The sequence below is a fragment of the Giraffa tippelskirchi genome, chromosome 4, assembly GCF_054371585.1.
Source record: "Giraffa tippelskirchi isolate mGirTip1 chromosome 4, T2T-mGirTip1v1.2.pri, whole genome shotgun sequence".
Taxonomy (NCBI): Eukaryota; Metazoa; Chordata; class Mammalia; order Artiodactyla; family Giraffidae; genus Giraffa; species Giraffa tippelskirchi.
Genome location: NC_137278.1, coordinates 88,117,579 through 88,130,130, shown reverse-complemented (window position 1 = coordinate 88,130,130; position 12,552 = coordinate 88,117,579). Strand labels below are relative to the sequence as shown.

General features: G+C 40.0%; 1 protein-coding gene and 1 long non-coding RNA gene across 2 annotated transcripts in view; one reads left to right on the top strand and one right to left on the bottom strand.

Annotated features, from left to right (window-relative positions):
* Nucleotides 1–23: 23 nt before the first annotated feature.
* On the top strand, nt 24–12,509 carry LOC145545562 (uncharacterized). Its single transcript, XR_014082150.1, has 2 exons — nt 24–167; nt 11,673–12,509. It is a non-coding gene; the product is annotated as an uncharacterized LOC145545562 (long non-coding RNA).
* Nucleotides 9,984–12,552, bottom strand: part of ATP6V1B1 (ATPase H+ transporting V1 subunit B1) — a 31,243-nt gene continuing 28,674 nt past the window's right edge. Inside the window, exons 12-14 of the mRNA XM_081590346.1 lie at nt 11,961–12,065; nt 11,639–11,768; nt 9,984–11,554 (exon numbers count right to left, since the gene is read on the bottom strand). Of these exons, the coding sequence (XP_081446472.1) occupies nt 11,391–11,554; nt 11,639–11,768; nt 11,961–12,065 (399 nt within the window). The 3' untranslated portion in view covers nt 9,984–11,390. The remainder of the gene's footprint in view (nt 11,555–11,638; nt 11,769–11,960; nt 12,066–12,552) is intronic.

Sequence of the window (12,552 nt, the reverse complement as noted above, 5' to 3'; positions counted from 1 at the left end):
CATGAGGTCACAAAGAGTCAGACATGACTGAAGCGACTTAGCACACACCCTGGGTAACTGGTACCCTGGTACCCTGGTACCCTGGTAGCACAGCTACCAGTTGTAGCTCTGGGGGTAAACACTCCCATCAGGGGGAGAAAGGAAGCCTGAAAGACACATCCTCAGAGGTAGGAGAGAGAATGCCTGCATCTTGAGACCAGATTTAGAGAAAAGCATGAATCTGAGTGCCTATCACATTGTGGGGGTGGAGATGGAGTCTGTGCAGGACAGGAACTCCAGAGAGCAGGTCATGTCTCTTTACCAGATTTCCAAGCTGTGTGCCCATTGTCTTATCTGTTCTCCCAAGTACTCTCAGGGAATGGGCCACATTTGAATGAATCCTTTGCTTCAGTCTCAAAGCAGTTCCAAAGGATCAGCAGAACTGTAGCTGATCTGGTGTTTTCCCCTATCCACTGCATGTCTCAGAGATTGGAGGTTACATGAAGCTTTCAGTATCAGGGAGATGATTTAATCAGGCTAGCACCTGAGTATCCTGCTTAATTTTAATGATCCCAGAAGGGATCTAAAATGTGATTCCAATGTCTCTTGAACTGCTGAGAGCTGGAGTGAGTTTATCTCAAATCCCTATGCCTGGCTTTCATTTCTGGAATGGAGCGCTCTGTTGACCCACTGTCCTACCATAATCGGTGAAGATTATTTTACAAACCAATTGTCAAAGTCTTTGACATTTTCCTAAGGGCATACAGCAAATGAAGAAACTTATTCAAGAAAATCTACTCAATCTCAGCAAGAACAGTGAGAGTCTGTGGCACTTAAGCAGCAACCTGCTCCTTCCCTCCTCTCTACCCATCTCAGAGCAATGCCTAAAGCTCTGGTCCAGGTGGGAATGGCCAAGAGAATGGGTCTCTTTTTCCTCTCAGCTCCCAGTCGAGATATAGGATATCTCACTGAAAGAAGCAGGCTGCCAGCATCTCACCGGTGCCTCCTTTCTCTGCTCCAAGTGGTGAAGGCTAAATTCCTGGTGAGTGTAGCCAAGAGATTGGGGCTCTCTTCCTCTACCTGGCTCTCACTGATGGGACAAAGGCTTGACTTCAGGCATGGCAGGCTAAGAATACTGATCTCTTTGTCCCAGCCTGCATGCTCATGGGGCAGATGGTCTGTGTTGGGAAAGAATTGCAGGTAACCTAAATGTCCATCGACAGAATGAAAGGCTACCACCACTGCCCAGAACCCTGCACCCAAAGCCAGATGTTATTCTAGGAGATGAACCACTGTCCTTGCCCTCAGTTCTACAACAGGGACTCAGAGATTATGCCCCGTCAATCCACAAAAACTGAGAACTCTGAAGCTCTTCCCTGAGTCACTGACTTCAGGGAATTTCCTGGCTGTCCAGTGGTTAGGGCTCCACGCTTCCACAGCAGGGGGCATGTGTTCCATCCCTGGTTGGAACTAAGATCTGGCAAGCAGCACAGTGCAGCCAAAATAAAATCACGAACTTTATTTGAAACAGAACATGGGGACATTCAAACTTAAGAGTGCTCTGAAAGCAATGGAGATTTGGGTGGTAACCAATTTAAAACAAGCTGTAGGCCAGCTAGTTTACCAGAGAGAACCAGGAAAAAGGAAAGCCTAGAAGAGCCCTCACGGGGTCAGACAAACCTCAAAGACTGGCTTTAAAACCTACCTCCACAAAGGCACCCAAGTTTAATTGAATCAGACCCTAGAGTAATGTATGCCCTACAGCAATGAATAGAGCAATAAGCTGACAATTAGTGAAGCCTAAAAGTTGGGTATGATGCCAGCAGAGGCAAGCAGTTTAACAAAGAGCTCAGGGAAAGAGACAGTCTCAGAGAGTTCTGCTACAACTACTGCCAGCGCATATATCCAGGGCTGCACCCTCTGAGCAGCATATCAGAGGCTTCACAAAGAGGGGGAAAATAGCAAAATAATCCATCCAAGTCACTAAAGGAATAAGCAAGCAAACACAACAAACAAACCTTGGGGAGTGAGTAAGTGAGTGAATGAGTGACAATCGCTCAGTCAGGTCTGATTCTTTGTGACCTCCATGGACTGTGGCTTGCCAGGCTCCTCTGTCCATGGAATTCTCCAGGCAAGAATACTGGAGTGGGTAGCCATTCCCTTCTCCAGGGGATCTTCCTGACCCAGGGATCAAACCTGGGTCTCCTGCATTGCAGGCAGATTCTTTACCATCTGAGCCACCAGGGAAGGGTCGAGAAAATCAGTATCCAGAGTCGCTACAATATATTACTTTAGAAGTCCAGTTCTCAACAAAAAATTATGAGATATACAAAGAAACAAAAAGTAGGGGAAAAAAGCATACAACAGAAATTGTCTGTGCAAGGACACAGATATCAGATATAACAAACCAAGATTTCAAAGCAGTTACAGTATCTTCAAAGAACTAAAGGAAGCCATACTAAAAAGTAAAAGTAAGTATGCCAATGTCTCATCAAAAAAGGAATATCAGAAAACAGAAATTATTTTAAAAAGTGAAAATCCTGAAATTGAACAATACAATAACTGAAATGAAAAATTTACTAGAAATTCTCAAGGGTAGATCTGAACTCACAGAAGAAATAATCAGCAAACTTGAAGATAAGCAGTAGAGATTATGCAATTCCAAGAACAGAGATAAAAAAGAGTGAAGAAAAATCCTCAAAAAAAAAATATATATATGGGACATCATTATGCACACCAACATACACATAATGGGAGTACTAGGATGAGAAGTGGGAGAAAGGAGCAGAAAAAATACTTGAAGAAGTAATGGTTGAAAAAGATTAATCTACACATTTAAGAAGCACAACAAATTGAAAGTAGGAAAACATAAAGAGATTCATACCCAGGCAATCATACTAAAAATTCTGAAGACGAGAAGAAAATTTTGAAAGCAACAAAGAGGAAAGTGACCATATACAAGGGGATCCCACAAAGATAGGCAACTCACTTCCCATCAGAAATAATAAGGCCAAGAAGTGAGAGAAAGGAGCAGAAAAAATACTTGAAGAAGTAATGGTTGAAAAAGATTAATCTACACATTTAAGAAGCACAACAAATTGAAAGTAGGAAAACATAAAGAGATTCACACCCAGGCAATCATACTAAAAATTCTGAAGACGAGAAGAAAATTTTGAAAGCAACAAAGAGGAAAGTGACCATATACAAGGGGATCCCACAAAGATAGGCAACTCACTTCCCATCAGAAATAATAAGGCCAAAACGCAGTGAGATGACATATGCAAATACTGAAAGAAAAAAACTATCAACCAAGAATCTTATATCCAGCAAAACCATCTTTAAAAATGACGACAAAATAAAGACATTGCTTACCCTGCTTGCTGCAACTAGAGAAAGGCTAGTGCAGCAACTAAGACCCAGTCCAGCCAAAGATAAACAAATAAATAAATATTTTTTAAAAAGGAATTGTATAAAACAATATATAATTGTATTGTTGGCCTATAACATATAGAACAATAACAATAATAACAACACAAAGGAGGTAGATGGGAACAAAGCTGTATGGAGTAAGAAAATAAGTAAGATTTTTTAACTTGAATCTACAGAGATTCAAGAGACTCTTGAATGAAGAGAACCAGGAATGGTAAATTAGAAAACAAGTATAACAAAATCTATAAATATATTCTGTTCTCAGCTTCTTTAAAGGACATAAAATTACAAAAAGCAATAATTAACAATGTATTGTTGCATATATAATATATATACAAATTGTAATATGTATAATAATATTACAAGAAAGTGGAAGAAAAATATAGATATATAGGATATACAGGATATAGAGGATATCCAGCATCTCCTTGAAATTAAATTAATGTAAGTCTTAGATTCTGCTAAGACAAGATGTATATGATAAGTCCTAGAGAAAACACTAAGAAAATAAAAAACAAAAGTTTAAAACATCAACAGAATTAAAATGCTACACTACAAAAAATTCACTTACTGTAAAAGGAAACATTAAAGGAGGAATAGGGAAACAATAACAACAAAAAAGACTTGACACATACAAAAGTAAAATGGCAAATGTACATCTTAACATATTAGAAATAATAGTCAATGTGAGAGGATCTAATAATCCAATCAAAAGACAGAAATGATCAAACTGAATAAACATCAAGATCCAACTCTATGCTGCCTACAGGAAGTATACTTTGGATTCAAAGACACAAATAGATTGAAAGTAAAAGGAGAAGGAGAAGGAAATGGCAACCTACTCCAGTGTTCTTGCCTGGAGAATCCCAGGGACGGGGGAGCCTGGTGGGCTGCCGTCTATGGGGTCGCACAGAGTCGGACACGACTGAAGCGACTTAGCAGCAGCAGCAGCAGCAGCAGCAAAAGGAGAAGAGGAAAGAAAAAGTTGTATTTTGCAAGCAGCAACTGTAAGAAAGCTGGAGTGGTTCTACTAGTATCAGACAAAATAGACTTTAACACAAAAAACTAGCGCTAAAGAGGGACAATTCATAATGATAACAGGGTCACTCCATCAGAAAGATATACCAGATATGCAGATATGCAATTAACAACACAGCCCCCAAAATATGAATCAACAACTGACAGAACTGAAAGAAGAAATATACAGTGTAACAATAATAGCTGGAAGCTTCAACACCCCACTTTCAGTAATGGATAGAACAAGGAGACAGAGTACAACAAGGAAACAAGAAGACTTGAGCAACACTACAAATCAGTGACTTAACAGACACCTATAGCTCTCTCCATCCAAAAATAGCAGCATACACATTCTTCTCAAGTGTACAAGGAACATTCTGCAAAATAAACAAATTTTGTCTATAAATTAGGCCATAAAATAAGCCTCAATAAACTTAAATAAATTTAAATTATACAATTGACACACAGGAATGAAATTAGCCATCAATAACAGAAAGTTAAGAAATTCACAAATATATGAAAATTAAGAAACAAACTTCCAAATAACAAATGAGTCAAAGAATAAATCAGAAGGGAAATTACTTTGAGTGAACAAAAACAAAGGCACAGCATACCAAAACTTATTGGATGCAGCTAAAGCAGTGCTAACTGGACTATTTATAGCTGTAAATGCCTAGGGTAAAAAAGGAGAAAGATCTCAGATAAATCTAAAATTCCACCTTAACAATGGAAAAAAAAAGAGCAAACTAAACCCAGAGCAAGTAGAGAAAAGAAAGATTAGAGTAGAAATTAATAGAATAGAGAATAGAAAACAATAGATAAAATTTAAAAAACTAAAAGATGATTCTTTGAAAAGATCAATAAGACTGGCAAATCTTTAGCTAGACTGACCAAGAGAAAAAGAGAGAATTAAATTACTAAAACAGGAATTAAAGAGGGGCCATTATTACAAGCCTAACAGAAATGAAAAGGATTACAAGGGAATACTATGACCAGTCATTTTCCAACAATTTATATAGCTTAGATGAAATGGGCAAATTCTTCTTTGTAAAAAATTTTTTTAATTAAAAAAAAAAAAATTTCATTTTGGCCACACCATACAGCTTGTGGGATCTTAGTTCCATGACCAGAGACTGAACCCAGGCCCTTGGCAGTGAGAGCATGGAGTCCTAACCACTGGACAGCCAGGAAATTCCATGAAGTGGTCAATTTCTTAGGACAAAAAGCACCAAAACGGACTCAGGAAGAAATGAAAAATATAAATAGAACTATAACAAGTAAAGAGATTCAGTTGGGAATAACAAACTTTAAAAAACTTTTAAAAAAACCTTAGAAAGAAAATTCCTAGTTTAGACTTTCGGTGAATCTACCAAACATTTAAAGATGAATTATTACCAATTACTTATAAACTCTTCCAAAAGCAAAAAATAAAAAATCAAGGAATTCCAACTCATTCTATGAGGTTGTGTGTGTGTGTGCAGTCAGTCACTTAATTGTGTCTAATTTTGTCGACCCCATGAACTATGGATAACAGGCTCCTCTGACCAAGGAACTTCCTAGGCAAGAATACTGGAGTGGGTTGCCATTTCCTACTCCAGGGGATCTTCCCGACCCAGGGATCAAATCTGAGTCTCTTGCATTGCCTATATTGGCAGGAGGATTCTTTACTGCTGTACCATGAGGTTAGTATCATCCTTATACCAAAACATCACAAGACAAAACATCACAAGAAAAAAAAAAAAATCCTACAGACCAATAGCTCTTGTGAATATGCAAAAATTCTCTACAAAACACTACCAAACAGAATCTAGTAACATGTAAAAAAGACTGTACACCATGACAAAGTGGAATTTATCCTAGGAAAGCAACATTGGTTTAACATTTGAAAATCAATTAATGTAATTTATCATATCAATCGAATAAAAGACAAAACCCATGATCATCTCAACAGACACAGAAAGAACATTTAACACTGCTTCCCCAGTGGCCCAGTAATCAGAATCTGCCTGTCAGTGGGTAAGGGACAAGGGTTCAACCCTTGGTCTGAGAAGATCCCACATGCCTTGGGGCAACTAGGCTAACTACTGAGCCTGCAGTCTGGAGCCTGTGAACCACAACAAAGGAAGCCAGTGTGCCTAGAGTCCGTTCTCCACAGCAACAGAAGCTACCACAATGAGAAACCTGTGCACTGCAACTAGAGAAAGCCCACAGGCAGCGACGGAGACCCAGCACAGCCATAATAAATGGGTAAACCTTTAAAGAGTTTAACAAAACTTTTAACAAAATCCCACACCTCTTCTAGATAAAATACTCAGCAAACTTGCAATGGAAAGAAATTCCTCAACCTGATAGAGTATTTGTGTAAAATCCACAGCTAACATTATACTTAATGGTGAAAGATTGATTTCTCTTTAAGATCTGGAACAAGACAGTGATGTCTGCTCTTGCCTCTTCTATTCAACATTGTATTGAAGTATTACAGCTGGGGAAACGAGACAAAGAAATGAAATAAAAGACATCCATTCAAAAGAAAGAAGTAAAACTATCTCTACTAAGATGATATGATCTTGCACATTGAAAATCTTAAGGAACTTGGTCCTGGCAAAAGGATGGAAATACAGATCTATGGGATAGATCTAGAATCCAGGGGAAAAAAAACCCTCACATTGTCAATTGATTTTTTAGGAAAGTGCCAAGATAATTCAAAAAAGGCAATGAATAGTCTTTTCAACCAGTGGTGCTGGGGCAACCGAATATCCACATGCAAAAGAGTAAAACTTGACCCCTGGTACCCTCTTTGTATCATAACAAAAGCTAACTCAAAGTGAAGGAAGATATAAATGTAAGAGCTAAAACCAAAAAACCAAAAAACTCTTAGAAAAAAATTGTAAGTGTAAAGCTTTGTGCCCTTAGATTAGAAAATAGGTTCTTAGGTATGACATCAAAAGAAACAAACTGGATATTATAATTTAAAATTCTTTGTGCTTCAAAAGATGCCATCAAAAAGTGAAAGATGATCTACAGAATGAGAGAAAATATTTACAAATTACTGGTTAAACACTTGTGTCCAGAAAATGTAAAAAACTCTTACAATTCAACAATAAAAAGACACACAAAAAAAGGTAAAATGGGCAAAACATCTGAACAGACATTTCTCCAGAGAAAATATACAAATGGCTAACAGCACACGAAAAAATAATATGCTCATTATCATTGGCCATCAGGGAAATGAAAATCAAAATAAAAAATGAGATGTCATTTCATGCCCACTAGAATGGCTGTTGTGTCAAAAAGACACAATAACTGCACAGCTACATACAAAAGAATCAAACTGGACTCACACCACATAAAAAAATAAACTTTAGGTGGGTTAAAGACTTAAATGTAAGACCTGAAACTATTAAACTCCTGGAAGAAAACATAGGCAGTATGCTCGGACATCAATTTTAGCAATATTCTCCTTGGGCAAGGGACATAAAATCAAAAATAAATAAATTGGGTCTGCATGAATCTAAAAGGCTTAACACAAAAGACTGCCTTGAGTGGGAGAAAATATTGGAAAATGATAAATCTGATAAGGAGTTAATATGCAAAATATACAAAAACTCATACAACTCAACATTTTTAAAAAAAAGACATTTTTCTCTGATTAAAAAATGCTGCGTAGAGGACCTGAATAGATATTTTTCCAAAGATGACAGATGGGCAATGGACACATGAAAAGATGTTCACATCACTAGATATCAGGGAAATGTAAATCAAATCCACAATGAGAGCTCACCTACAGCTGTCAGAATGACTAATTTCAAAAAGACTAAAAATAACAAGTATTGGCGAGGATGTGGAGAAAAGGGAGCCCTCATGTGCTATTGGTGGGAATGTAAATTGGTGCAGTCAATATGAGAAATGGTACAGAGATTCCTTTGAACATTAAAAACAGAACTACCACGCAATCCAACAATTCTACTTCTGGGTATTTTTCTGAAGAAAACAAAAACACTAATTCAAAAAGATGTGTGCAACCTTATGTTCATTATTTATAGTTGCCAAGATATGAAAGTAACCTAAGTGTCCATTGATAGTTGGATACAGGTATGGTATACACAATGGAATATTACTCAGCTATAAAAAAATAAATCTTGCCACAACATGGATGGATCTAGAAGGTATTATGCTAAGTGAACTGTCAGAGAAAGACAAACACTGCCTGATTTCCCTTATATATGAAATCTAAAAACACAAAACAAACAAGAAAACAGAAACAGATTAACAGATACAGAAAACAAACTAGTGGTTGCCAGCGGGGAGTAGGGGAAGATGAGTGAAATAAATGAGGGAGATTAAGAGGTACAAGCATCCAGATAAAATAAACAAATCATAGAGATGTAATGTACAGCATAGGCAATATAGTCAATACTATTGTCATAACTGTATATGGTGACAGATGGTAGCTAGACCTTCATGGTGATTATTTTGTAATGTATAAAAATATCGAGTCATTAGATTGTACATCTGAACCTAATATAATATTCGAAGTTAATCATACCTCAATTTAAAAAAGGGAAAAAAAATAACTGTTGAGGACTTCCCTGGTGGTCCAGTGGATAAGAAGCCATCTGCCAATGCATGGGGACATGGGTTCAGTCCCTAGTCTGGGAAGATCCCACATGCTGTGGTGCAATTAAGCCTGTGGACTACAACTACTGAGCCCACACTCCGGAGCCCATGAGCTGCAACTACTGAGCCCGCATGCTGCAACTACACAAACCCTCAGACCTAGAGCCTGTGCTCCTCTACAAGAGAAGTGAAGTGCAAGTCAGTTAGTCATGTCCAAATCTTTGTGACACCAAGGACTGTAGCCTGCAGGCTCCTCTGTCTGTGGGTTCTCCAGGCCAGAATACTGGAGTGGGTAGCCATTCCCTTCTCCAGGGGATCTTCCCAATCCAGGGATCAAACCCAGGCCTCCCACACTACAGGTGGATTCTTTATCATCTGGCTGCCAGGGAAGCCCACACAACAAGAGAAGCCACCCCAATGAGAAGCCTGAGCAGTGCAATGAAGAGTAGCCTCCACTTGCTGCAACTAGAGAAAGCCCACACAAAGCAATGAAGACCCAGCGTAGCCAGAAATAATAAACAAATAAATAAACATTTTAAAATTTTTTCTAAAAAATTTCTAATAAAAAATAACTTGAGGATGTAAAGAAATTGGAACACTTTTACATTGCTGGGGGAACCATGGTACAGCCACTTTTGGAAGTAGCTTTGCAATCTGATAGTTCCACAAATGGTTACACAGAGTCACTATCTGACACCCACTTATAAAAACATACATCCACACAAAAACTTCCAGATGATTGTTCATAGTAACATCACTTATGATAGTGAAAAAGTGGAAGCAACCATATGTCCATATACGGATAAATAGATAAAAGGTGTATCCATACTGTGAAATATTACTTAGCAATAAAAAAGAATGAAGTACTGACACATACTACTACATGGATGAACCTTGAAAATATTATGCTAAGAGAAATCAGCCAGACACAAAAGACCACATATTGTATGATTCCATTTATATGAGTTGACTAGCATAGGCAAAGCTACAGAAATAGAAAGATTAATGATTACCTTGGACTGGGGAAGGGGTAGAAGAGGGGTTTGAGGAGTGATAACTCAGGGTATAGAGTTTCTACTTGAGGTGATGAAGGTGTTCTAAAATTGGTTGTTGTGATGATTGCTCAGCTCTCTGAATACACTAAAAGTTGTTGAACTATACAATTATAAATAGGTAAATTGTATGGTATGTGAATCACATCTCAATAAAGCTGTTAGTAAGTAAAAACAACCCTGTGCCCTGTGGACACCCAAAAGCTTTCCCTAAAATGGCTATAAATTGTCTTGGGGATGGCAATTTTGATCTCAGGGCCTCCTTTGCTGTCAGCTCTCTCTCTTTTTTTTTTTGATGTGGATCATTTTTAAAGTCTTTTTTGAATTTGTTATGACATTGCTTCTGTTTTGTTTTGTTTTTTTGGCTGAAAGGCATGTGGGATCTTAGCCTCCCAACCAGGGATTGAACCTGCATCCCTTGCATTGGAAGCCAAAGTCCTAAGTACTGGACTGCCAGGGAAGTCCCTGGTGTCAGCTCTTGATCCAAGAATTCTGGCCTGGTTCCATAACACACTGACCCAGAGATGGGACACAGCCTTTTGCTGAAGATCTACCTTCCCAACCTTCTCTGCCTCTTAGGAAGCATGCATGACTTCACTGTAGATGGGACAGAGGAGGCAGGAAGGGAGGGCGTTACAGAAGAGTGGGAAGTTTTCAAAGGAACATCAGTATCCTGCTTTTTAGGATGCTCTTCACTCATTTCTTAACTGGGGGCGCTTTTCTTCAGGCTATTTCCCCAGCAACTCCCCTAGAGCAAACCAAATTCCTTTCTGGCATCTCTTAGGCAGACATCTTTTGTGGCCTTGAGACTGTGCTTTCTATGGCCCATGACCTCACATTCCTAAGATAGGTATCAAGATACTTTTTAAGGAAGATAAAAATTTCCCTAAGAATAACGATGCTGTCATTGGTTAAGACACTAACGTGTCTTTTCTTTTTAAGGTGGAGAGAATAGTTTAATGAACCTCACGAATCCATCACCCTCATCTCTAACAATTATCAATGTTTTGCCAATCTTGTTTTTACATGAGATAAATTCTTATGGGATAGGGGCTACTTTTAAAATACAAATGCTCCTATCAGGACAAGACAGAGAATATAGGCTTAACCACCTTCTGGTTCTCAATTCGGGGAATCCAGGGGGAGGACTGGACCGTAGGAGCGGCCTCCTCTTTGCTCATGGCCCGTGGAGGGTTGAGGGTGGGTTATAGAGTTGGTTAAGGTGTGTGGACCATGAGGATGGGACAGACAAAGGCGGTCCCTGGACCCTGCTCCGGGGCCAGATGGCGGGCGGGGCTACAGCGCAGTGTCGGGTTCCGGGTCCGGCGGCGCCCCCTCGCGGGAGTAGAATTCATCGATGATGTTCTGCGGGATGCGCTTCAGCATTTCCTTGGGGAAGATGCGCAGCAGCTTCCAGCCCAGGTCCAAAGACTCGAACACCGAGCGTTTCTCGTAGGGACCTAAGGACAGAGCAGGAGTGTTAAGGGGGGGTGTGTGTGTCGGAGTAAGGCGGTTGCTGCCTGAATGCCCCCAACGCGCCTCACCCTGGTTGATGAAGTTCTTCTCAAACTTCTGCAGGAATTCCAGGTACAGCAGATCCTCGGAAGTGAGCGCCTCCTCCCCCACCACTGCCTTCATGGCCTGCACATCCTTCCCGATGGCGTAGCAGGCATACTGGGGAGCAAAGGGCCCGGCAGTCACGGCAGGCTTACCGCAGGAGTCCCGTGTTCCCCCATCTGACTGTGCATGCGGGGACCCCGAAAGGGGAGGGATCGTTTGCCAGAAGAAAAGCTCGTGATCCAGCTAAAGCTCCAGCCTCCGGCTTCTGAAACTAGCTCCCCCACCAGCCCTTGGGCTCATCCTTACCAGCTGGTTGGAGACGTCTCCGTGGTCCTTTCTGGTCATTCCCTCCCCAATGGCGGACTTCATGAGCCGAGACAGGGAAGGGAGGACGTTGATGGGGGGGTAGATCTGGGGGAAGCCGAAACAGGGAGTGGCAGAAGGCAGGGTCTGAACCTTCCCCTCCTTCCCACCTCTACTTGTCTTCCTTCCCTCTGTGGTTCTCCTGAGACTAGTCCTTATTCATCCCACAGAACGATGAGCTGGTCACACCCCTCCCCCTTTATCTCCCACAAATCCTGGGGCTTGGGTATACAGGTGTCTAGTATGTGTGTGCCTAGACAGAACGGAGGGGGGAGTTCATGAAAGTCTAGCTATTTCAAAACGTTTGATTATTATTGAGATGAAAACGAGTTGAAACTTAATAGTTCTTAGCTGCAAGGAAAGAAGCTGCCAAAGAGGAAACAGTCATGGGGGTGGCCTTTAACCTCAGACGTGACAGGCATATTATTCACCACCTACTTGTGTCAGTTACCTATTGATTTTGTTCAGTAAAGCAAACTACTGGAAAGAAAAGAGAATTGGCAGTTATTTTGTATCTATGATCTGCTAGATGCTT